Source organism: Microtus pennsylvanicus, chromosome 15 (genome assembly GCF_037038515.1).
Source record: "Microtus pennsylvanicus isolate mMicPen1 chromosome 15, mMicPen1.hap1, whole genome shotgun sequence".
Classification (NCBI taxonomy): Eukaryota; Metazoa; Chordata; class Mammalia; order Rodentia; family Cricetidae; genus Microtus; species Microtus pennsylvanicus.
Genome location: NC_134593.1, coordinates 16327019 through 16348245, shown reverse-complemented (window position 1 = coordinate 16348245; position 21227 = coordinate 16327019). Strand labels below are relative to the sequence as shown.

Here is a 21227-nt window from a genome sequence, read left to right as displayed (position 1 = left end):
ATACAGGCACGGGACACATACTCGGACATACATGTGTACACAAGCACCACACATTTAAAGAGATAGCCACACCTGGTCTAGTTATGTTCTGTTACTCTGATAAAAACACTGTACCAAAGTGCTTGGCCAGGAGAGGGTTGATTTGGCTCACATGTCCCACCTATACTCCATCACTAATGGAAGTCAGGCAAGGCAGGTGCTCTGCAGGAGCAAAAGCAGGCACCTCAGAGGAAAGCTGCCTGCTGGTTCAGCTTGCTTTCTTACCCAACCCAGGACCTCATGCCCATGGATGGCACTGCCCACCGTGGGCTAGTCCCAGTTCCATCCATTAGCAACCAAAAAGTACCCCACAAACATGCCCACAGTCAATCTAATGGACACAATCCTCAATTGAGGGCTCCTCTTCCGGTGTTTCTAGTTTATGTCAAGTTGACAGAAAGTACCCAGCACAGCTGGTTAGATAGGCTCTGTGGTAAAAAGCTAGACATGTGGTTCTGTGGTTATATTTAAAATAATAAAACAAAACAAACTGTGAAAACCGTTTCATGATAGTGAGTGCACTGAGAGGTGTACAAATAGTATTCCAATTCTGATATGCCCTAAAGAGTGAGGAATATTTATTAATAAACTCATTGGGTTTCACCAGACTACAACCAAGACACAGAACAAACTGAGAAAAAATTCTACCAAAGAATTTTGGAGACCAGAATTACTTATGTTAAATCTTATTCTTTGGGGATGGATTGCAGTGCTGATGTTAAGAACAGCCCAACCTGATATTTGGTTCCAGATAGTAATAAGGGAGCTAAAGTCATCGAAGAAATAACACCATTGAAAGAAACTAATAAATATTTTTTTGTATGGGGCAGTGGAAATTATATCGAAGTTGTTTTCTTTGTTCATAATCAACCTAACTAGTACAGCTGCTGCTGATGTCCAGCAATGGTGCTTTAAAGAGACAGACCAGCCTGGCAGTGGTGGAGAAAACTTTAATCCCAGCACTGGGGAGTAGAGGCAGCTGGGTCTCTGACGTAAAGCACAGCCTGGTCTATAGAGAAATTTCCACAACAGCCGGCGATACACAGAGAAACCCTGTCTCAAAAATAAGTAAAGGAATGAACAAATCAAATAAATTAAAAATGTAAATCAAAAGAAAATAAGAGGAACTTGTAAAACAACAGAAGACAGTACAATTACCACTTGTTACTCATGATTAATGATGTGTCCTTGCAGAAGTCATCAAGAAAATTTATGAAAAAGGAAGAAGGTCTCAGTGGGAATTGTGCGGGATGAGAGGGGATGAATTTGAGCAAAAATGACTAAAAACATTGGACACATATATAAAATTGTCAAAGAAGACAAGCTAAATTCTAAAAGGAAATTTAATGCTAAATCATTATAAACTGGGTAATCTCTCCAGTACTGAGTTTCATAAGGGACAAGGGATTTTCATCTCCAATGCCAGGAATTGGTGAAAAGTGTTCATGGTAACTCTGATGAAATCATTTTCATTTTAGAAGTAAGGGGGCCATCTGTGGACATTACCAAAACATTATTAGGTTACTTACAACCTTGTAAACAGTGTTTATGCCAAAATTTTGGAATGAAAAACTCACTTACAGATTGACCTTTTAGTGGATTTGACTGTTTGCTTCAACTTTCATGGAAAAAACAACCTCTCAATACCATGTTTTATACCCTAAGTGCTCCAGGAGAAGGTGGAATTATGGTAAGCTCAATTTAAGACGAATAATTGCATTTCAATGCAGCTCATTACTGGTTTGTAAACAGTGACATAACCTTGCTATTACATTTGACAGAAAATCTGAACACAGATATCATGATTTCCAGAAATAATATAACTATTTGGTATAATCACAAGTTCATTTTCATCAGCATACATATTATCTGCCAACGTTCCCTGCTGAGTTTCAGTTAAAAATCCCTAGATCTGCAATCCCGCCTTCAACCCAAAACTATTTTCAATCATGCTCGTTGTCGACATTCATGGGCCTTTCATAGGACCTTCTCTGTATTCATGGGCCTCTTACAGGACCTTCTCAGAGACAAGAGCTCACCCTCACAGTCACACTGGATTCACACCATCAGCTTTTGATAGCACCTACACTTGTGAGTCACAGGTCTCAGGAACTGAGCATGCTGGCCTGGAGAGATGGCTCAGACATATTAATGGTAGAGACCGCTCTTGCAGAGGGCCCAAGTTCAGTTCTGAACACCCATGTTGAATGTCTCATAACACTGTAACCTCAGCTCCTCTGGCCTCCAAGGGCGTGTGTACTCACATGCACATGCCCCCATCTGGAACACAGACACATACACATAATCCATAGTTAAAATCCTTGATGTAGATATACGTTAGACATGATGAGGGAACTAAACCAGTGAAATTCAGCAATATGACTGCTTAAATAGGATCTGAACAATGCCAACACCAGTAGACCTTCCAAAGTGGTTGGGGAAATACCAGGGGGCCCTATCCCAAGATGAAGAGCCACAAACTATAAAGTGCTGAGAGTGGGAGAAATGGTCTTCCCCAAAGATGAGCCCTTTAATTGTTATTCTATCCCAAGTTGTCAGACCTAAAATAAATTAGAATTCAAGCAATAATAAACTGACTCTGTAAGCTGGATTTCTATTTTCATCACTGTGGATGTTGAGAGAAAGAGAGAGAGAATGGTAATTAAAGAATAAGAGGCCTTGAATCTGAAGGGGATGGAGCCACCTGATGGCAGGCTTATGTTTTAATTTTTCAATAATTCCAAATGGTAACAGTAAAATTAGAACCAAAACATCTCACCCCATCTCAGGAATTCACTGAGATTGGAGCTCTGTCCATCAAGCCAGTTGTGTTTAACAAGTCCATTTGTTTTTCCAAAGCAATGTCAAATGGCCCACAAAGTTTGTGTTGCCCTCATTCACTATTTTTGTTTGTTTGCTCTTTCTTTTTCTTTCTTCTATCTATCCTGAAACAGGGTTTCTATGTGTGTCCCTGTGCATGCTGGAACTCACTATGTGGAGCAGGTTGGCCTTGAACTCACAGAGATGTGTCTGCCTCTTTTGCCGATTGCTGGCATTAAAGGGTTTGCCAACACTGTTCTCCTTTTTTCTAGGACGAAATCACACTAAAATAAATACTACTACTGTGTTCACTTTAGTTATTGGATATCACTAAATTGGAGCTCGTTCCATGGTTTTAAAAGAAACCCTCAACATGGATACAATATAATTAAGATTATTATATTCTGTAAGGATTTTATTGCATACCTGTATGTGCATGTAATGTATTGTTCATACATGGTTTCTTTTCAGGGAGGAATTACCAATTTTTATTATAGCTTATAGACTAATGTGTAACACAGAAGAGTTGTGCCTTGTTTGTGACCCGAAAATGACACAGAGTTTCAACCCCTGGACTGGATGATTAATATAGATCCAATTAATATCTGGACTGCAGTTAACAGCTGGAAAGCTTCTACGGATAACAAGTAGGAAAGGAGGAAATTCAATAAGCTCTGAAAAGCATAAATTTGTGGAGATAAATAGGACCCAGGGTGCTCTGGAATTGTACTTGGTGTGCATGCTTAAACACACACTCACAAACACCCACATACAAACACACACACACACACACACACACACACACACACACACACACACACACACCTCTGTTCTTAGGGCAAGGCCAGCCTGTCTCAACTCCCAGAGCTGATTCACACAGCTCTCCCCATCACATACCCTAGGCTCAGATCCTCAGCTCACTCCAGTCATTATCAGCCTCTTCAAGAGCTGGATCCCTGTCTCTCTCACTCCTGGATCTAGTCCACTAAACAACCACTCAAGACTAATCAAGGTTCTTGTTTCTCTATTAAAGATCCAAAGCAACACTGTAGGAAATCAGCTGAAGTCCTCAGCAGGGAAGCCTGTGCTGATCTAATCCTACTGAGCTCTCGAGAGATGAATGCCAATACAAAGTAAACAGGTGACCAATACAAGCTATTGTGATTTGTTAGTGTACTTAATTATACAAGACAGTAGACACGATCATTGGTCACTAGGTTTCACTTGCTTTAGGATTTCTCTGTGACACCCTAGCAGTTTGGGAGAGTCAGAGTGAGTGAAGATTAATTCATCAGACTGTTCCAACAGATGTTCCTCAGTATGATGAGAAGTCTCAGAGGTTAATGAGAAGATGTACTGAAACTCTGCCTCTCCAGATAGGACACAGCATCAGCTTTAATAAGATTGTATAACTGTGTCTTTGTATAAGTAGTGCTACAGTTGTTTTGTGGTAAATTGGGTGTCAGCATTATTTTTTCAAAAAAGAAGGGAGAAAGAAAAAAAACCAAAAAGTAAAAAACATCTTACCACAATGGAAAAAAAATGTAAGAGGTAACAAAAGCCACACTTTTGTCTCAGTGAAGGCACAGTGGACTTCCTGGGGTCTCAGACCCTCCTCAACCACAACATTAACACTCTCTTTTCCTGGTCTTTATCCAGGATTAGCTCATAGGATGTCATGTGGTGAGAGTGACAATTTTACCCAAACCAGGAAACTGCCTTAGCTAATAAAGCCAAACAGAGCAGAGGTGCACAGGTTTAAAAGGCCTGTGAGGTCACTGAGCGCTCACCTTCTTCATTCTTCAAGGGCTGTGTCCACTCTGCCCTCCTCCAACCTAGAGCCTTCCTGGGAAGATGGCTCCAGTCCTGATTCTCCTGACCTTTCTTCTGCTGCTTGGAGCTGATGCAGGTGAGTGAACCCCCTGTCCCAGAAAGATTCCATCCAATAATACTTCTGTGGAGTCTCTGCCCAGCTCTAGTCAGGAACTTCCTGCACTGAACCAGGAGCTTCCTGAGCCTCTGGTCCCAGACCAACCCAGACCTGGAAGCCTGTCACTGGCTAGATCCTCAACAAGGTCTGAAGAAGAGCGATGTCCTCAGTAGACATGGTGGGCACTAGCTTCTCCCTGCTCTTCATGTCCCCTAGAGAGTGGATCATCCCCAAAAAGAGATGAAGCAGAGAATGCAGAGTTACTAAATGTATACCAATAACTGTACCTGAGCCCACACTCAGGGCAGGATTTATTACCAGTAAGCAATGACATAAGCCCACCAGCTGAAGAATAGGAGCAGTATTTATTAATCTCCACCCTCAGGCTACTAAATCTAGAGGCCCAGGGTGACAAGATGCCTGTGCTGTACACTCCATTACCTTCGCAGTCTGGTTTTGCTTGGCCCTCCACTTCTTTCTGCAGGTCCCCAGCTACCGCCATTACACCAGCTGAATCCTACAATATCTGCTAGGCTCTGATTCCCTTGAGCTCTGAGCCTCTAGCCCTCCAGCTAAGTAAAAAACATTCTTCCATGCAACTAATTCATTAACTGAGAACCTAGGATATGATGAGCATCAGAAGAGGAGAACTTTAGAAAATCCCTCTCTAAAGACCTTGGGGTAAAAGGTGATGAAATTAGCAGAAATCAAGACAGGAGAGACGTCCTGAGAGAGACTAACATGAGCCACTCAGGATCCCCTCGTCTCCAGAATCATGAAGAAAGAAGTTTGTCCCTCTATGTATTCGTAAAGCAGGGGCTGGATTACAAGTCCTACCCACCCCTTCTAAGACAGGGCACTAAGGCTTCGGACTCAGCAAAGATCATTCTATGTGCAAGGAATTTTGTCTACAAAAGTCTTGGGGAACTGCAGATACCACTGTCCACCTCTCCCTAGATCTTCCCTCTTACCTCATCTCCTGCTCCCAGACACCTCATATTCTGCCTTTTCTTTCAGAGGAGATCATCGGGGGCCACGAGGTCAAGCCCCACTCCCGCCCCTACATGGCATATATTGAATTTGTGAAAGATAATGGCAGAAGTGATAGCTGCGGAGGCTTCCTGGTAAAAGACAACTTCGTGCTGACAGCTGCTCACTGCATGGGAAGGTGAGGAGAAGGAGCTATGCTTCCCCAAGTCTAGTTTCCATCTCCTACTCATGGATGCTCCTCTGAGAGCTCACTACAGGACAAGGCTGTTACAATGGAAGTCTGTCATCAGGGAAACTGAGGTCAAAGGGTGAGAGTTCAGAGGCAGCAGCACAGTTGAGTTGAAACCAACTACACTGGTCAGACTACAGCAGTGGTTGAGGTTGAAAGTGCACATTCAGAGTCAATGCAAACTTTGGAATATTGCCTGGAAACAAGAGCAAGTTCCCAGGAGTCTAGTGTTCTTGTAAGGGAAGAGCAGTGGTTCGCACCCTGAGGCCCTTCTGTCTCCTCAGTCCCCTCAGCTAGAGCCACACCCTGCCCACATGGCCTCTTACAGCTCCTGCACTGTGTCCTCTCTCACTCCACATCTTGTATCTGCACTCTGCTCTCTGCAGCTCAATGAAAGTCATTCTAGGAGCCCACGACATCAGCATCCAGGAGGAGACCCAGCAGACCATCCCTGTGGCTAAAGCCTTCCCACACCCAGACTACAATCCTAAGGATGACTCCAGTGACATCATGCTCTTAAAGGTGAGAACTGTCCCCACAGCTCTCTGTGCTCTGCTTGCTGCAGAGATTGCCCCTCCCCTCCTCCTCTCATCTGTTCTTTTTTTCCCTCACATCCTGGCTTTCATTGGGTTCCAGGAACTAGGCTCCTGGCTGAGCTGCTCTCTCATTCTTCTTCCCCCACAGCTGGAGAGGAGGGCAAAGAGGACTGAAGCTGTGAGGACTCTCAGGCTGCCCCGGAGTAATGTCCATGTGAAGCCAGGGGACGTGTGCTATGTGGCTGGTTGGGGAATGGTGGATCCAAATAATACATTCCCAGATACATTGCAAGTGGTAGAGCTCATAGTCCAAAAGGATGAGGAGTGTGAGTACCGCTTGCCACATCAGTACAACAAAGCTACTGCGATCTGTGTGGGGGACCCAAAGATCAACCGAGCTCCCGCTAAAGTAAGTTGGATTGTCCTTCTCTCTGGGCTCCATGGAAGGAGAAGAGCAATCTGGCACCTAGGGACCAAACATTAAGGGACTCTTTTTCCCATTGGCCATTATCTTATTCCCTGGGAACACAGGTCACAGTAAATAATTAGGCCCTCAGAGCTGACAAGGAGCCTTGATGAAGGCAGCTGGCATAAAGCAGAATTTGCACAGCCCTCCTGACTCCGGGGCCCAGGCTTTAGAAAGCAGACCTCCATCTGTGTGTCGTCTTCATAAACAGGAGTCTCCTCCCAGCAGGCACCCACATTTGTCAATGGACTGGTTCTCGATGCTCACATCAGGCTCACTCACCTGTCCCCATGTTCTTAAACAAGAGCCTGGAGCTAAGGGTCCCACACACCTTCATAGGATGTAGATCATCACAGTGGAGAAAGGGCAGAGGATGAGCTCAGGAGAGAGGTGAAGCCCTAATCCTGTCCACAATCACAATGGGAACCCCAGGGACCCCAGGCCTGCCCTCCATTTCTCTCAACACACATTTCATACACCTTGGAAGGGAGTCCTGACATGAGAGGGAGGCTGGGACTAGGCTGAACAAAAGCTCAGTCCTCTCTGATTCTTCTTCATTCACAGGGGGATTCTGGAGGGCCTCTTGTTTGTAAAAACAGAGCTGTAGGCATTGTGTCCTTGGTCTGTATGGAAGGTTCAGCACCGGGAACCTTCACCAGAGTGTCAAGTTTCCTATCCTGGATACAGAAAATGATAAAACATAGCTAACTACAGAACAAACCAGGCCCCTCCCTGACTCACCGTCTTCTCTACAGCTGGGTCCAGGACTGTCCTAGGACAGAAGCAACCAAATCAATAAACGTCACTTTGCAGCATTGAAAGACTGGCTTCCTGCTCATTCACAGGAAGCAGACCAATGTCCTACTTTTCTTCTCTGCTCACTCCAACAACACACACATCCTCGCCCCAAATCTCAGGCATGGCCATTGCACACCGTGTTTGTTCAGGTCTCACTTTGCAGTGCCCGCCCTTCTGATCGGCCTAAGTTCAGCACGGGTGTCTTTTATCGTGGTGCTCCGGGTGAACATTTGTCCTCCTCTGTGTCATATGGAAGAAAGGAGATGAAAAGCACCATTGGACGTGGAGATATGAAGATAGAGCTGAGGTCGCTGTCAATGGTCCTTCCCGGATAGGGTATCTCTGTCCCACAGCTTCATCATTAAAGTGACAGCAATTTCAGAAAGGTCTGTTTTACATCTAGAATTTATTTTGGTATCCTCTTCTGGAAACAGGGCCAAGTTTCCTCCAGCCCCTTCTTTTTTTGCCACCTCCTAAAATTATCAGCTTCTAAGCTTAAAGTCCAAGCTAATCTGAACATGTCCCTACTTCTTATCCCCCTTTCTAGGACACCCAGATCCATTTGTGATCCAATTCATTAGAGTCTCAGACCTGTGGGGTCAGCCTAAATTATGACACATCAGGGAAGGGGTTCACAAATATCCAGACCAGGAGTGTCATCATAGAGTTTCCATGCAGGCCAGGGCTCTCAAAGTCTGTCCAACACATTTTACCTCACCTCCCACAAGCTCAGATCTAGGGAAGCTCTTCACAGTCAGCTCACTCACACCCCCAACCTCCCCCTGTGCTCAGCATCCATAGCAGCGGGGTCTCTCAGCAGCATGAGCTCCTCTGACCTTGTTCATCTCAATTGTTGCAGCCTTTTAGGCTATGGTGCCCTGCTGTCAGTCTTTGACATCCCTGAGGCAAAAGAATGAAAATCTCTACTTTTCCATCAGTCAACACTGAAGTGTATGAGGTTTACAAATGGCCTTAGGCAGTTAGCTTCTATGGGAAATTATTCAGAAAATCGGCATTCAACCCCACCAGGAGTTGGCAGTAAGTACAGAATAACCCAATTAAGATGGCCTGTTTGTATTTATTCGAAAGGTAGCAGATAACAGAATCAGTATGCAGATTTAAATCCTATGAGATGCACATATTCAGAAACAGAATTAAATATGAATCAGGAGGCCATGAAATAAAGAGAAATTAAAAAAAATGGTGTGGAGAAGTTCCTGGAATTTTTATGACATTCTTGGTTACTGCTGCATCCATAATTCCTAAGTCTCATTGTTAGGCAGTTCTTGGCATGAGACTGTAGCAAGAATGTGTGGCTTCTTCTTAAATGAAAGTCTCCCTATGTTGGACTCACCCAAGCTTCTAGTCATGAATGCTCTTGCCTTAATCCAGGACTGGGGAGGCAGAGGCAGGCAGATGGCTGACTCCAAGGCTATAAGTGAGAGACTCTGTCTCAAACAAACAAATAAGAATTCTTAAATTAATTTAATAATCAGAAAATTCAAAGCAGCCTTGGCTCAGGGTCCTGTCCTGTCAGACATTTAACAGATAACATGAGTGGTAGATACTGCTTAATGCCTGCTTATCCCAAACAGACAGAATGTCACATTCTTCTGGGAGATGGAAGAAAATCTCCATTTGTATCAGGTAACTTTCAAACTCAAGCTTTTATTTAGGAAGAAATGTAGGTGGCACACATCTTCCGAGAGAGAACGGGAACATAAACCCTGCTCTGGAGACAGACTAAGGACCCGGCTCCTTTGGAGACAACAAATACAAAGAAGAGTGCAGAATCAAAAAAATGCATGTTAAAAATCGCATGGTCACATGCGTATTCAGCTTAGATGTCATATTTACATTGAGGAGAAGGTTCTATGGCTTAAAATAACTTTGAAAACCATTATTGTTTATGCTTTAGAGAGGAGATAAAATAGTTTTCTACCAAAAGGTAGTTAACTAATCCAACAAACAGCATCAAAGATGTTGGGATGGAGGCTGAATTGAGCCTAGGATTCCTTGAGCAAATGACCTCAATGATATCTAATCTGTGGTCAATAACTTTCTGAGATTCCACACAGAGATGAGCCCATGCTTACACTCCTTCTGGAGAGAAACTCCTGGGCTCCTCCCACTACTGTATGGTGAAGGTGTCAAAGCCACAATGCTTTGACCCGCCCAGCAGGTCCTAAGTTATTCCTGGGTCTTGAAGAGGCACTATTTGAAAGACATGGGGGGAGGGGGGGAGAAATGGACGCCAAGCCGTATTCCTTGTCAAGGCATCCTGTTTATTGAAGCAAGTTTATGTCTTATATACTCCTCAGTGAGGAGCTCAGGCAGGGGAGAACTGAGGAAGGGGGAAAGGGAGGAAGGAAAGGAGGAACTAGGCAGCTAAGATGGGCAGTTGCAAGGTCAGTGGCTAGAGCACCTGCTGTTAGTGATAAGCAGCAAACAAAGAAGACACTCTGAGGTGCCCTCTGAAGCTTGAATCTCCAAGGTCAGCATACAAAGTCTTAGTTAACTTTGAAAGTTTTGTGTCTCAAGATTTCCACCTCAAGGCCCTGTGAGACTTGAGAAAGGAGAAGCCTGAAATGGCTCCTGACAATGCTTTGCTCCCTTGAGCACACATTAGAGTGGATTCAGAGGCTGTAAATGTCGTAGATACAAACTGCTTTAGATTCCTCTAGTATGTGGATGTGTCTCCCAGTCCTCACCATTTGCAGAGAGTTTATTCAGCTCCCCTAACATCTGTACTGATGTTCTACACCTGGGAAAAAAAATGCTTCAACTCATCAAGACCCAACTTCTCTGTTCCCCCAGGCCATTGCAATCCAGCAAGCCAGAGAGCATAAGACTCCCCTGAAGGATACAGAACAGACACAAGAACACCGGTCTTCTCAATTGTGCTGGGAAATACATACCGTTATACCTGCATTGTTCTGTCCAATGTCATACTTTTGCAAACACCATTTTCTGTGGACTTAGAGAATATAGACTTTCTGTTTCATATTTGTGTCCCAGGCCACCTTCCTTTGGTGGTTTTTAGTGATTATGTCCCTGTTAGGCTCATGTATTTAAGCACTTGGTTCTCAGTTGATGCTGCTGCTTGGGGATATTAGAAAATATGGCCTTGGTGTAGCAATTCCTTTGCTGTGTCAGGCTTTGACTTACACCATTACCAGTTCTCTCTCTCTCTACTATGGTTTTCTCTCTCTCTCTCTCTCTCTCTCTCTCTCTGTATGTGTGTGTGTGTGTGTGTGTGTGCACGCACACACGCATGTGCTTATGTGTGTGTAACTGTATTGTATGGTTCTTGAGAATGCTGTTCTCATCCTGTGCAATATCAATATTTGTGTGCTCTTCCAGGTGTTAACCATGCCTGTCTGCAGTGTGATGCTGCCAGTGTTTTATCTTCCAAGTGAGGACAGTCAAACTGGCACCATCATATTTTCATGGAGACGTAGCAAACTTAGAGGTCATCAGTAATATTTTAATCTACATTGCCAATGGGTTTTTAATGGTATTTGGAAAACAAGTAAGAATTCCTATTTGAGTATTAGGAACACACACACCAGAACCTAGCCTCACACATCACAACCCAGCTACCATTCTTTTTTTTTTAAAAGATTTATTTATTTATTTATTATGTATACAACATTCTGCCTCAGTGTATGCCCGCACGCCAGAGGAGAGCACCAGATGTGAGTACAGATGGCTGTGAGCCACCATGTGGTTGCTGGGAATTGAACTCAGGACCTCTGGAAGAGCAGCAAGTGCTTTTAACCACTGAGCCATCTCTCCAGCCCCCCACCCCCCAGCTACCATTCTTACAATAGGCTCTCATTCTGCACTGCATCCGCAGCTGAGATGCTGAAACACTCAGATCTTGCTTTCTATTTACTTTTCAATTTCCATAGTAGAAATAATTATAGTTCCTTATCTCTTATTATTTCTAATTGCAGTATGGCTTCTATACCATGATAGAATATAATACAACTCAAAAAAGTGAGAAGATCTTTCAAGTGAAGGGGGGCATGCGGGTACTTTTTGTCAGGTAAATACAAGACTCTGTTAAAACTTTCAGAATTTGTAAGTGTTCATAAAAGTAATAACAGAGAAGGCATGACATGCAAACCGTGCTACCTGACATAGTAGCTTTCAAGGATGGCAACACAGGACAAAGCAATGGAACTGAGAAGAGACATCTTCTCAGTAACAACAAACACTTAAAGTTTCATTTTAGGATGGTGAGGATATGGTTCAGTGGGTGTGAGCACTATGTGAACAAGCAGGAGAATCTGAGTTCAGATGCCAGCACCAGCATAAAGATGCTGAGTGCGGTGGATGCGGCTGCAACCTAGTGTAGACACAGGAAGCCTGCTGATGCTTGCTGCTAGCAGCCTCAACAAAACAGTCTGCTCCAGGTTCAGGGAGAGACCCCATCTCAAAGGACTAAGATAGAAAGCAGTAGAGGACCCTGACATCTTTCTCTGTACTCATACAGGCACGGGACACACACACTGACATACATGTGTACACACAAGCACCACACATTTAAAGAGATAGCCACACCTGTTCTAGTTATGTTCTGTTACTTGATAAAAACCCTGCTCCAAAGTGCTTGGCCAGGAGAGGGCTGATTTGGCTCACATGTCCCACCTGCACTCCATCACTAATGGAAGTCAGGCAAGGCAGGTGCTCAGCAGGAGCAAAAGCAGGCACCTCAGAGGAAAGCTGCCTGCTGGTTCAGTTTGCTTTCTTACCCAACCCAGGACCTCATGCCCATGGATGGCACTGCCCACCGTGGGCTAGTCCCAGTTCCATCCATTAGCAACCCAAAAGTACCCCACAAACATGCCCACAGTCAATGTAATGGACACAATACTCAATTGAGTGCTCCTCTTCCGGTGTTTCTAGTTTATGTCAAGTTGACAGAAAGTACCCAGCACAGCTGGTTAGATAGGCTCTGTGGTAAAAAGCTAGACATGTGGTTATGTGGTTATATTTAAAATAATAAAACCAAACAAACTGTGAAAACCATTTCATGATAGTGAGTGCACTGAGAGGTGTACAAATAGTATTCCAATTCTGATATGCCCTAAGGAGTGAAAAATATTTATTAATAAACTCTTTGGGTTTCACAAGACTACAACCAAGACACAGAACAAACTGAGAAAAAATTCTACTTAAAGAACTTTGGAGACCAGAATTACTTATGTTAAATCTTATTCTTCGGGGATGGATTGCAGTGCTGATGTTAAGAACAGCCCAACATGACATTTGGTTCCAGATAGTAAGAAGGGAGCTAAAGTCATCGAAGAAATAACACCATTGAAAGAAACTAATAAATATTTTTTGTATGGGGCAGTGGAAATTATATCGAAGTTGTTTTCTTTGTTCATAATCAACCTAACTAGTACAGCTGCTGCTGATGCCCAGCGATGGTGCTTTAAAGAGACAGACCAGCCTGGCAGTGGTGGAGAAAACTTTAATCCCAGCACTGGGGAGTAGAGGCAGCTGGGTCTCTGAGGTAAAGCACAACCTGGTCTACAGAGAAATTTCCACAACAGCCAGCGATACACAGAGAAACCCTGTCTCAAAAATAAGTAAAGGAATGAACAAATCAAATAAATTAAAAATGTAAATCAAAAGAAAATAAGAGGAACTTGTAAAACAACAGAAGACAGTACAATTACCACTTGTTACTCATGATTAATGATGTGTCCTTGCAGAAGTCATCAAGAAAATTTATGAAAAAGGAAGAAGGTCTCAGTGGGAATTGTGCGGGATGAGAGGGGATGAACTTGAGCAAAAATGACTAAAAACATTGGACACATATATAAAATTGTCAAAGAAGACAAGCTAAATTCTAAAAGGAAATTTAATGCTAAATCATTATAAACTGGGTAATCGCTCCAGTACTGAGTTTCATAAGGGACAAGGGATTAAATCATCTCCAATGCCAGGAATTGATGAAAAGTGTTCATGGTAACTATGGTGAAATCATTTTCATTTTAGAAGTAAGGGGGCCATCTGTGGACATTACCAAAACATTATTAGGTTACTTACAACCTTGTAAACAGTGTTTATGCCAGAATTTGGGAATGAAAAACTCACTTACAGATTGACCTTTTAGTGGATTTGACTGTTTGCTTCAACTTTCATGGAAAAAACAACCTCTCAATACCATGTTTTATACCCTAAGTGCTCCAGGAGAAGGTGGAATTATGGTAAGCTCAATTTAAGACAAATAATTGCATTTCAATGCAGCTCATTACTGGTTTGTAAACAGTGACATAACCTTGCTATTACATTTGACAGAAAATCTGAACACAGATATCATTATTTCCAGAAATAATATAACTATTTGGTATAATCACAAGTTCATTTTCATCAGCATACATATTATCTGCCAACGTTCCCTGTTGAGTTTCAGTTAAAAATCCCTAGATCTGCAATCCTGCCTTCAACCCAAAACTATTTTCAATCATGCTCGTTGTCGACATTCATGGGCCTTTCATAGGACCTTCTCTGTATTCATGGGCCTCTTACAGGACCTTCTCAGAGACAAGAGCTCACCCTCACAGTCACACTGGATTCACACCATCAGCTTTTGATAGCACCTACACTTGTGAGTCACAGGTCTCAGGAACTGAGCATGCTGGCCTGGAGAGATGGCTCAGACATATTAATGGTAGAGACTGCTCTTGCAGAGGGCCCAAGTTCAGTTCTGAGCACCCATTTTGAATGTCTCATAACACTGTAACCTCAGCTCCTCTGGCCTCCAAGGGCGTGTGTACTCACATGCACATGCCCCCATCTGGAACACAGACACATACACATAATCCATAGTTAAAATCCTTGATGTAGATATACGTTAGACATGATGAGGGAACTAAACCAGTGAAATTCAGCAATATGACTGCTTAAATAGGATCTGAACAATGCCAACACCAGTAGACCTTCCAAAGTGGTTGGGGAAATACCAGGGGGCCCCATCCCAAGATGAAGAGCCACAAACTATAAAGTGCTGAGAGAGGGAGAAATGGTCTTCCCCAAAGATGAGCCCTTTAATGTTATCCTATCCCAAGTTGTCAGACCTAAAATAAATTAGAATTCAAGCAATAATAAACTGACTCTGTAAGCTGGATTTATATTTTTATCACTGTGAATGTTGAGAGAAAGAGAGACAGAATGGTAATTAAAGAATAAGAGGCCTTGAATCTGAAGGGGATGGAGCAACCCGTTAGGAGTTAGAAGGATAATGGCTGATGGCATACTTATATTTTAATTTTTCAATAATTCCAAATGGTAACAGTAAAATTAGAACCAAAACATCTCACCCCATCTCAGGAATTCACTGAGATTGGAGCTCTGTCCATCAAGCAAGTTGTGTTTAACAAGTCCATTTGTTTTTCCAAAGCAATGTCAAATGGCCCACAAAGTTTGTGTTGCCCTCATTCACTATTTTTGTTTGTTTGCTCTTTCTTTTTCTTTCTTCTATCTATCCTGAAACAGGGTTTCTATGTGTGTACCTGTGCATGCTGGAACTCACTATGTGGAGCAGGTTGGCCTTGAACTCACAGAGATGTGTCTGCCTCTTTTGCCGAGTGCTGGCATTAAAGGGTTTGCCAACACTGTTCTCCTTTTTTTCTAGGATGAAATCACACTAAAATAAATACTACTACTGTGTTCACTTTAGTTATTGGATATCACTAAATTGGAGCTCGTTCCATGGTTTTAAAAGAGTCCCTCAACATGGATACAATATAATTAAGATTATTATATTCTGTAAGGATTTTATTGCATACCTGTATGTGCACGAAATGTATTGTTCATACATGGTTTCTTTTCAGGGAGGAATTACCAATTTTTATTATAGCTTATAGACTAATGTGTAACAGAGAAGAGTTGTGCCTTGTTTGTGACCCGAAAATGACACAGAGTTTCAACCCCTGGACTGGATGATTAATATAGATCCAATTAATATCTGGACACAGTTAACAGCTGGAAAGCTTCTACGGATAACAAGTAGAAAAGGAGGAAATTCAATAAGCTCTGAAAAGCATAAATTTATGGAGATAAATAGGACCCAGGGTGCTCTGGAATTGTACTTGGTGTGCATGCTTAAACACACACTCACACACAAACACACTCACACACAACACACACACACACACACACACACACACACACACACACACACACCTCTGTTCTTAGGGCAAGGCCAGCCTGTCTCAACTCCCAGAGCTGATTCACACAGCTCTCCCCATCACATGCCCTAGGCTCAGATCCTCAGCTCACTCCAGTCATTATCAGCCTTTTCAAGAGCTGGATCCCTTTCTCTCTCACTCCTGGATCTAGTCCACTAAACAACCACTCAAGACTAATCAAGGTTCTTGTTTCTCTATTAAAGATCCAAAGCAACACTGTAGGAAATCAGCTGAAGTCCTCAGCAGGGAAGCCTGTGCTGATCTAATCCTACTGAGCTCTCGAGAGATGAATGCCAATACAAAGTAAACAGGTGACCAATACAAGCTATTGTGATTTGTTAGTGTACTTATTTACACAAGACAGTAGACACGATCATTGGTCACTAGGTTTCACTTGCTTTAGGATTTCTCTGTGACACCCTAGCAGTTTGGGAGAGTCAGAGTGAGTGAAGATTAATTCATCAGACTATTCCAACAGATGTTCCTCAGTATGATGAGAAGTCTCAGAGGTTAATGAGAAGACGTACTGAAACTCTGCCTCTCCAGATAGGACACAGTATCAGCTTTGATAATATTGTATAACTGTGTCTGTGTATAAGTAGTGCTACAGTTGTTTTGTGGTAAATTGGGTATCAGCATTATTTTTTCAAAAAAAAAAGGGAGAAAGAAAAAAAACCAAAAAGTAAAAAACATCTTACCACAATGGAAAAAAAATGTAAGAGGTAACAAAAGCCACACTTCTGTCTCAGTGAAGGCACAGTGGACTTCCTGGGGTCTCAGACCCTCCTCAACCACAACATTAACACTCTCTTTTCCTGGTCTTTATCCAGGATTAGCTCATAGGATGTCATGTGGTGAGAGTGACAATTTTACCCAAACCAGGAAACTCCCTTAGCTAATAAAGCCAACCAGAGCAGAGGTGCACAGGTTTAAAAGGCCTGTGAGGTCACTGAGCGCTCACCTTCTTCATTCTTCAAGGGCTGTGTCCACTCTGCCCTCCTCCAACCTAAGAGCCTTCCTGGGAAGATGGCTCCAGTCCTGATTCTCCTGACCTTTCTTCTGCTGCTTGGAGCTGATGCAGGTGAGTGAACCCCCTGTCCCAGAAAGATTCCATCCCATAATACCTCTGTGGAGTCTCTGCCCAGCTCTAGTCAGGAACTTCCTGCACTGAACCAGGAGCTTCCTGAACCTCAGGTCCCAGACCAACCCAGACCTGGAAGCCTGTCACTGGCTAGATCCTCAACAAGGTCTGAAGAAGAGCGATGTCCTCAGTAGACAAGGTGGGCACTAGCTTCTCCCTGTTCTTCATGTCCCCTAGAGAGTGGATCATCCCCAAAAAGAGATGAAGCAGAGAATGCAAAGTTACTAAATGTATACCAATAACTGTACCTAAGCCCACACTCAGGGCAGGTTTTATTACCAGTGAGCAATGACATAAGCCCACCAGCTGAAGAATATGAGCAGTATTTATTAATCTCCACCCTCAGGCTACTAAATCTAGAGGCCCAGGGTGACAAGATGCCTGTGCTGTACACTCCATTACCTTCGCAGTGTGGTTTTGCATGGCCCTCCACTTCTTTCTGCAGGTCCCCAGCTACTGCCATTACACCAGCTGAATCCTACAATATCCGCTAGGCTCTGATTCCCTTGAGCTCTGAGCCTCTAGCCCTCCAGCTAAGTAAAAAACATTCTTCCATGCAACTAATTCATTTACTGAGAACCTAGGATATGATGAGCATCAGAAGAGGAGAACTTTAGAAAATCCCTCTCTAAAGACCTTGGGGTAAAAGGTGATGAAATTAGCAGAAATCAAGACAGGAGAGACGTCCTGAGAGAGACTAACATGAGCCACTCAGGATCCCCTCGTCTCCAGAATCATGAAGAAAGAAGTTTGTCCCTCCATGTATTCGTAAAGCAGGGGCTGGATTACAAGTCCTACCCACCCCTTCTAAGACAGGGCACTAAGGCTTCGGACTCAGCAAAGATCATTCTATGTGCAAGGAATTTTGTCTACAAAAGTCTTGGGGAACTGCAGATATCACTGTCCACCTCTCCCTAGATCTTCCCTCTTACCTCATCTCCTGCTCCCAGACACCTCATATTCTGCCTTTTCTTTCAGAGGAGATCATCGGGGGCCACGAGGTCAAGCCCCACTCCCGCCCCTACATGGCATATATTGAATTTGTGGATGATAAAGGCGAAAATTATAACTGCGGAGGCTTCCTGGTAAAAGACAACTTCGTGCTGACAGCTGCTCACTGCATGGGAAGGTGAGAAGAAGGAGCTATGCTTCCCCAAGTCTAGTTTCCATCTCCTACTCATGGATGCTCCTCTGGGAGCTCACTACAGGACAAGGCTGTTACAATGGAAGTCTGTCATCAGGGAAACTGAGGTCAAAGGGTGAGAGTTCAGAGGCAGCAGCATACTTGAGTTGAAAGCAACTACACTGGTCAGACTACAGCAGTGGTTGAGGTTGAAAGTGCACATTCAGAGTCAATGCAAACTTTGGAATATTGCCTGGAAACAAGAGCAAGTTCCCAGGAGTCTAGTGTTCTTGTAAGGGAAGAGCAGTGGTTCGCACCCTGAGGCCCTTCTGTCTCCTCAGTCCCCTCAGCTAGAGCCCCACCCTGCCCACACAGCCTCTTACAGCTCCTGCACTGTGTCCTCTCTCACTCCACATCTTGTATCTGCACTCTGCTCTCTGCAGCTCAATGAAAGTCATTCTAGGAGCCCACGACATCAGCATCCAGGAGGAGACCCAGCAGACCATCCCTGTGGCTAAAGCCTTCCCACACCCAGACTACAATCCTAAGGATGACTCCAGTGACATCATGCTCTTAAAGGTAAGAACTGTCCCCTCAGCTCTCTGTGCTCTGCTTGCTGCAGAGATTGCCCCTCCTCTCCTCCTCTCATCTGTTCTTTTTTTCCCTCACATCCTGGCTTTCATTGGGTCCCAGGAACCAGGCTCCTGGCTGAGCTGCTCTCTCATTCTTCTTCCCCCACAGCTGGAGAGGAGGGCAAAGAGGACTGAAGCTGTGAGGACCCTCAGGCTGCCCCGGAGTAATGTCCATGTGAAGCCAGGGGACGTGTGCTATGTGGCTGGTTGGGGAAGGTTGCGTCCGAATGGTAAATTCTCAGATACTTTGCAAGTGGTAGAGCTCATAGTCCAAAAGGATGAGGAGTGTGAGTCCCGCTTGCCACATCAGTACAACAAAGCTACTGCGATCTGTGTGGGGGACCCAAAGATCAACGGAGCTACCGCTAAGGTAAGTTGGATTGTCCTTCTCTCTGGGCTCCATGGAAGGAGAAGAGCAATCTGGCACCTAGGGACCAAACATTAAGGGACTCTTTTTCCCATTGGCCACTATCTTATTCCCTGGGAACACAGGTCACAGTAAATAATTAGGCCCTCAGAGCTGACAAGGAGCCTTGATGAAGGCAGCTGGCATAAAGCAGAATTTGCACAGCCCTCCTGACTCCGGGGCCCAGGCTTTAGAAAGCAGACCTCCATCTGTGTGTTGTCTTCATAAACAGGAGTCTCCTCAGAGTAGGCACCCACATTTGTCAATGGACTGGTCCTCCATGCTCACATCAGGCTCACTCACCTGTCCCCATGTTCTTAAACAAGAGCCTGGAGCTAAGGGTCCCACACACCTTCATAGGATGTAGATCATCACAGTGGAGAAAGGGCAGAGGATGAGCTCAGGAGAGAGGTGAAGCCCTAATCCTGTCCACAATCACAATGGGAACCCCAGGGACCCCAGGCCTGCCCTCCATTTCTCTCAACACACATTTCATACACCTTGGAAGGGAGTCCTGACATGAGAGGGAGGCTGGGACTAGGCTGAACAAAAGCTCAGTCCTCTCTGATTCTTCTTCATTCACAGGGGGATTCTGGAGGGCCTCTTGTTTGTAAAAACAGAGCTGTAGGCATTGTGTCCTTGGTCTGTATGGATGGTTCAGCACCGGGAACCTTCACCAGAGTGTCAAGTTTCCTATCCTGGATACAGAAAATGATAAAACATAGCTAACTACAGAACAAACCAGGCCCCTCCCTGACTCACCGTCTTCTCTACAGCTGAGTCCAGGACTGTCCTAGGACAGAAGCCACCAAATCAATAAACGTCACTTTGCAGCATTGAAAGACTGGCTTCCTGCTCATTCACAGGGACCAACTCTGTGCTTAGCAGACCAATGTCCTACTTTTCTTCTCTGCTCACTCCAACAACACACACATCCTCGCCCCAAATCTCAGGCATGGCCATTGCACACCGTGTTTGTACAGGTCTCACTTTGCAGTGCCCGCCCTTCTGACGGGCCTAAGTTCAGCACGGGAGTCTCTTTTCGTGGTGCTCCGGGTGAACATTTGTCCTCCTCTGTGTCATATGGAAGAAAGGAGATGAAAAGCACCATTGGACGTGGAGATATGAAGATAGAGCTGAGGTCACTGTCAATGGTCCTTCATCATTAAAGTGACAGCAATTTCAGAAAGGTCTGTTTTACATCTAGAATTTATTTTCGTATCCTCTTCTGGAAACAGGGCCAAGTTTCCTCCAGCCCCTTCTTTTTTTTGCCACCTCCTATGAATTATCAGCTTCTATGCTTAAAGTCCAAGCTAATCTGAACATGTCCCTACTTCTTATCCCCCTTTCTAGGACACCCAGATCCATTTGTGATCCAATTCATTAGAGTCTCTGACCTATGGGGTCAGCCTAAATTATGACACATCAGGGAAGGGGTTCACAAATATCCAGACCAGGAGTGTCATCATAGAGTTTCCATGCAGGCCAGGGCTCTCAAAGTCTGTCCAACACATTTTACCTCACCTCCCACAAGCTCAGATCTAGGGAAGCTCTTCACAGTCAGCTCACTCACACCCCCAACCTCCCCCTGTGCTCAGCATCCATAGCAGCGGGGTCTCTCAGCAGCATGAGCTCCTCTGACCTTGTTCATCTCAATTGTTGCAGCCTTTTAGGCTATGGTGCCCTGCTGTCAGTCTTTGACATCCTCAAGGCAAAAGAATGAAAATCTCTACTTTTCCGTCAGTCAACACTGAAGTGTATGAGGTTTACAAATGGCCTTAGGCAGTTAGCTTCTATGGGAAATTATTCGGAAAATCGGCATTCAACTCCACCAGGAGTTGGCAGTAAGTACAATAACCCAATTAAGATGGCCTGTTTGTATTTCTTCGAAAGGTAGCAGATAACAG

General features: G+C 44.1%; 2 protein-coding genes across 2 annotated transcripts; both read left to right on the top strand.

Moving 5' to 3' along the window:
- Positions 1–4636: 4636 nt before the first annotated feature.
- Positions 4637–7803, top strand: LOC142835560 (granzyme C-like). Its single transcript, XM_075949111.1, has 5 exons — positions 4637–4768; positions 5807–5957; positions 6395–6530; positions 6693–6953; positions 7575–7803. The coding sequence occupies exons 1-5, from the start codon at positions 4714–4716 to the stop codon at positions 7716–7718; spliced, it is 747 nt and encodes a 248-aa protein (XP_075805226.1). The 5' UTR covers positions 4637–4713; the 3' UTR covers positions 7719–7803.
- Positions 7804–16967: 9164 nt separating this feature from the next.
- LOC142835555 (granzyme C-like) lies at positions 16968–20137 on the top strand. Its single transcript, XM_075949105.1, has 5 exons — positions 16968–17099; positions 18138–18288; positions 18726–18861; positions 19024–19284; positions 19906–20137. The coding sequence occupies exons 1-5, from the start codon at positions 17045–17047 to the stop codon at positions 20047–20049; spliced, it is 747 nt and encodes a 248-aa protein (XP_075805220.1). The 5' UTR covers positions 16968–17044; the 3' UTR covers positions 20050–20137.
- The last annotated feature ends 1090 nt before the right edge of the window (positions 20138–21227 follow it).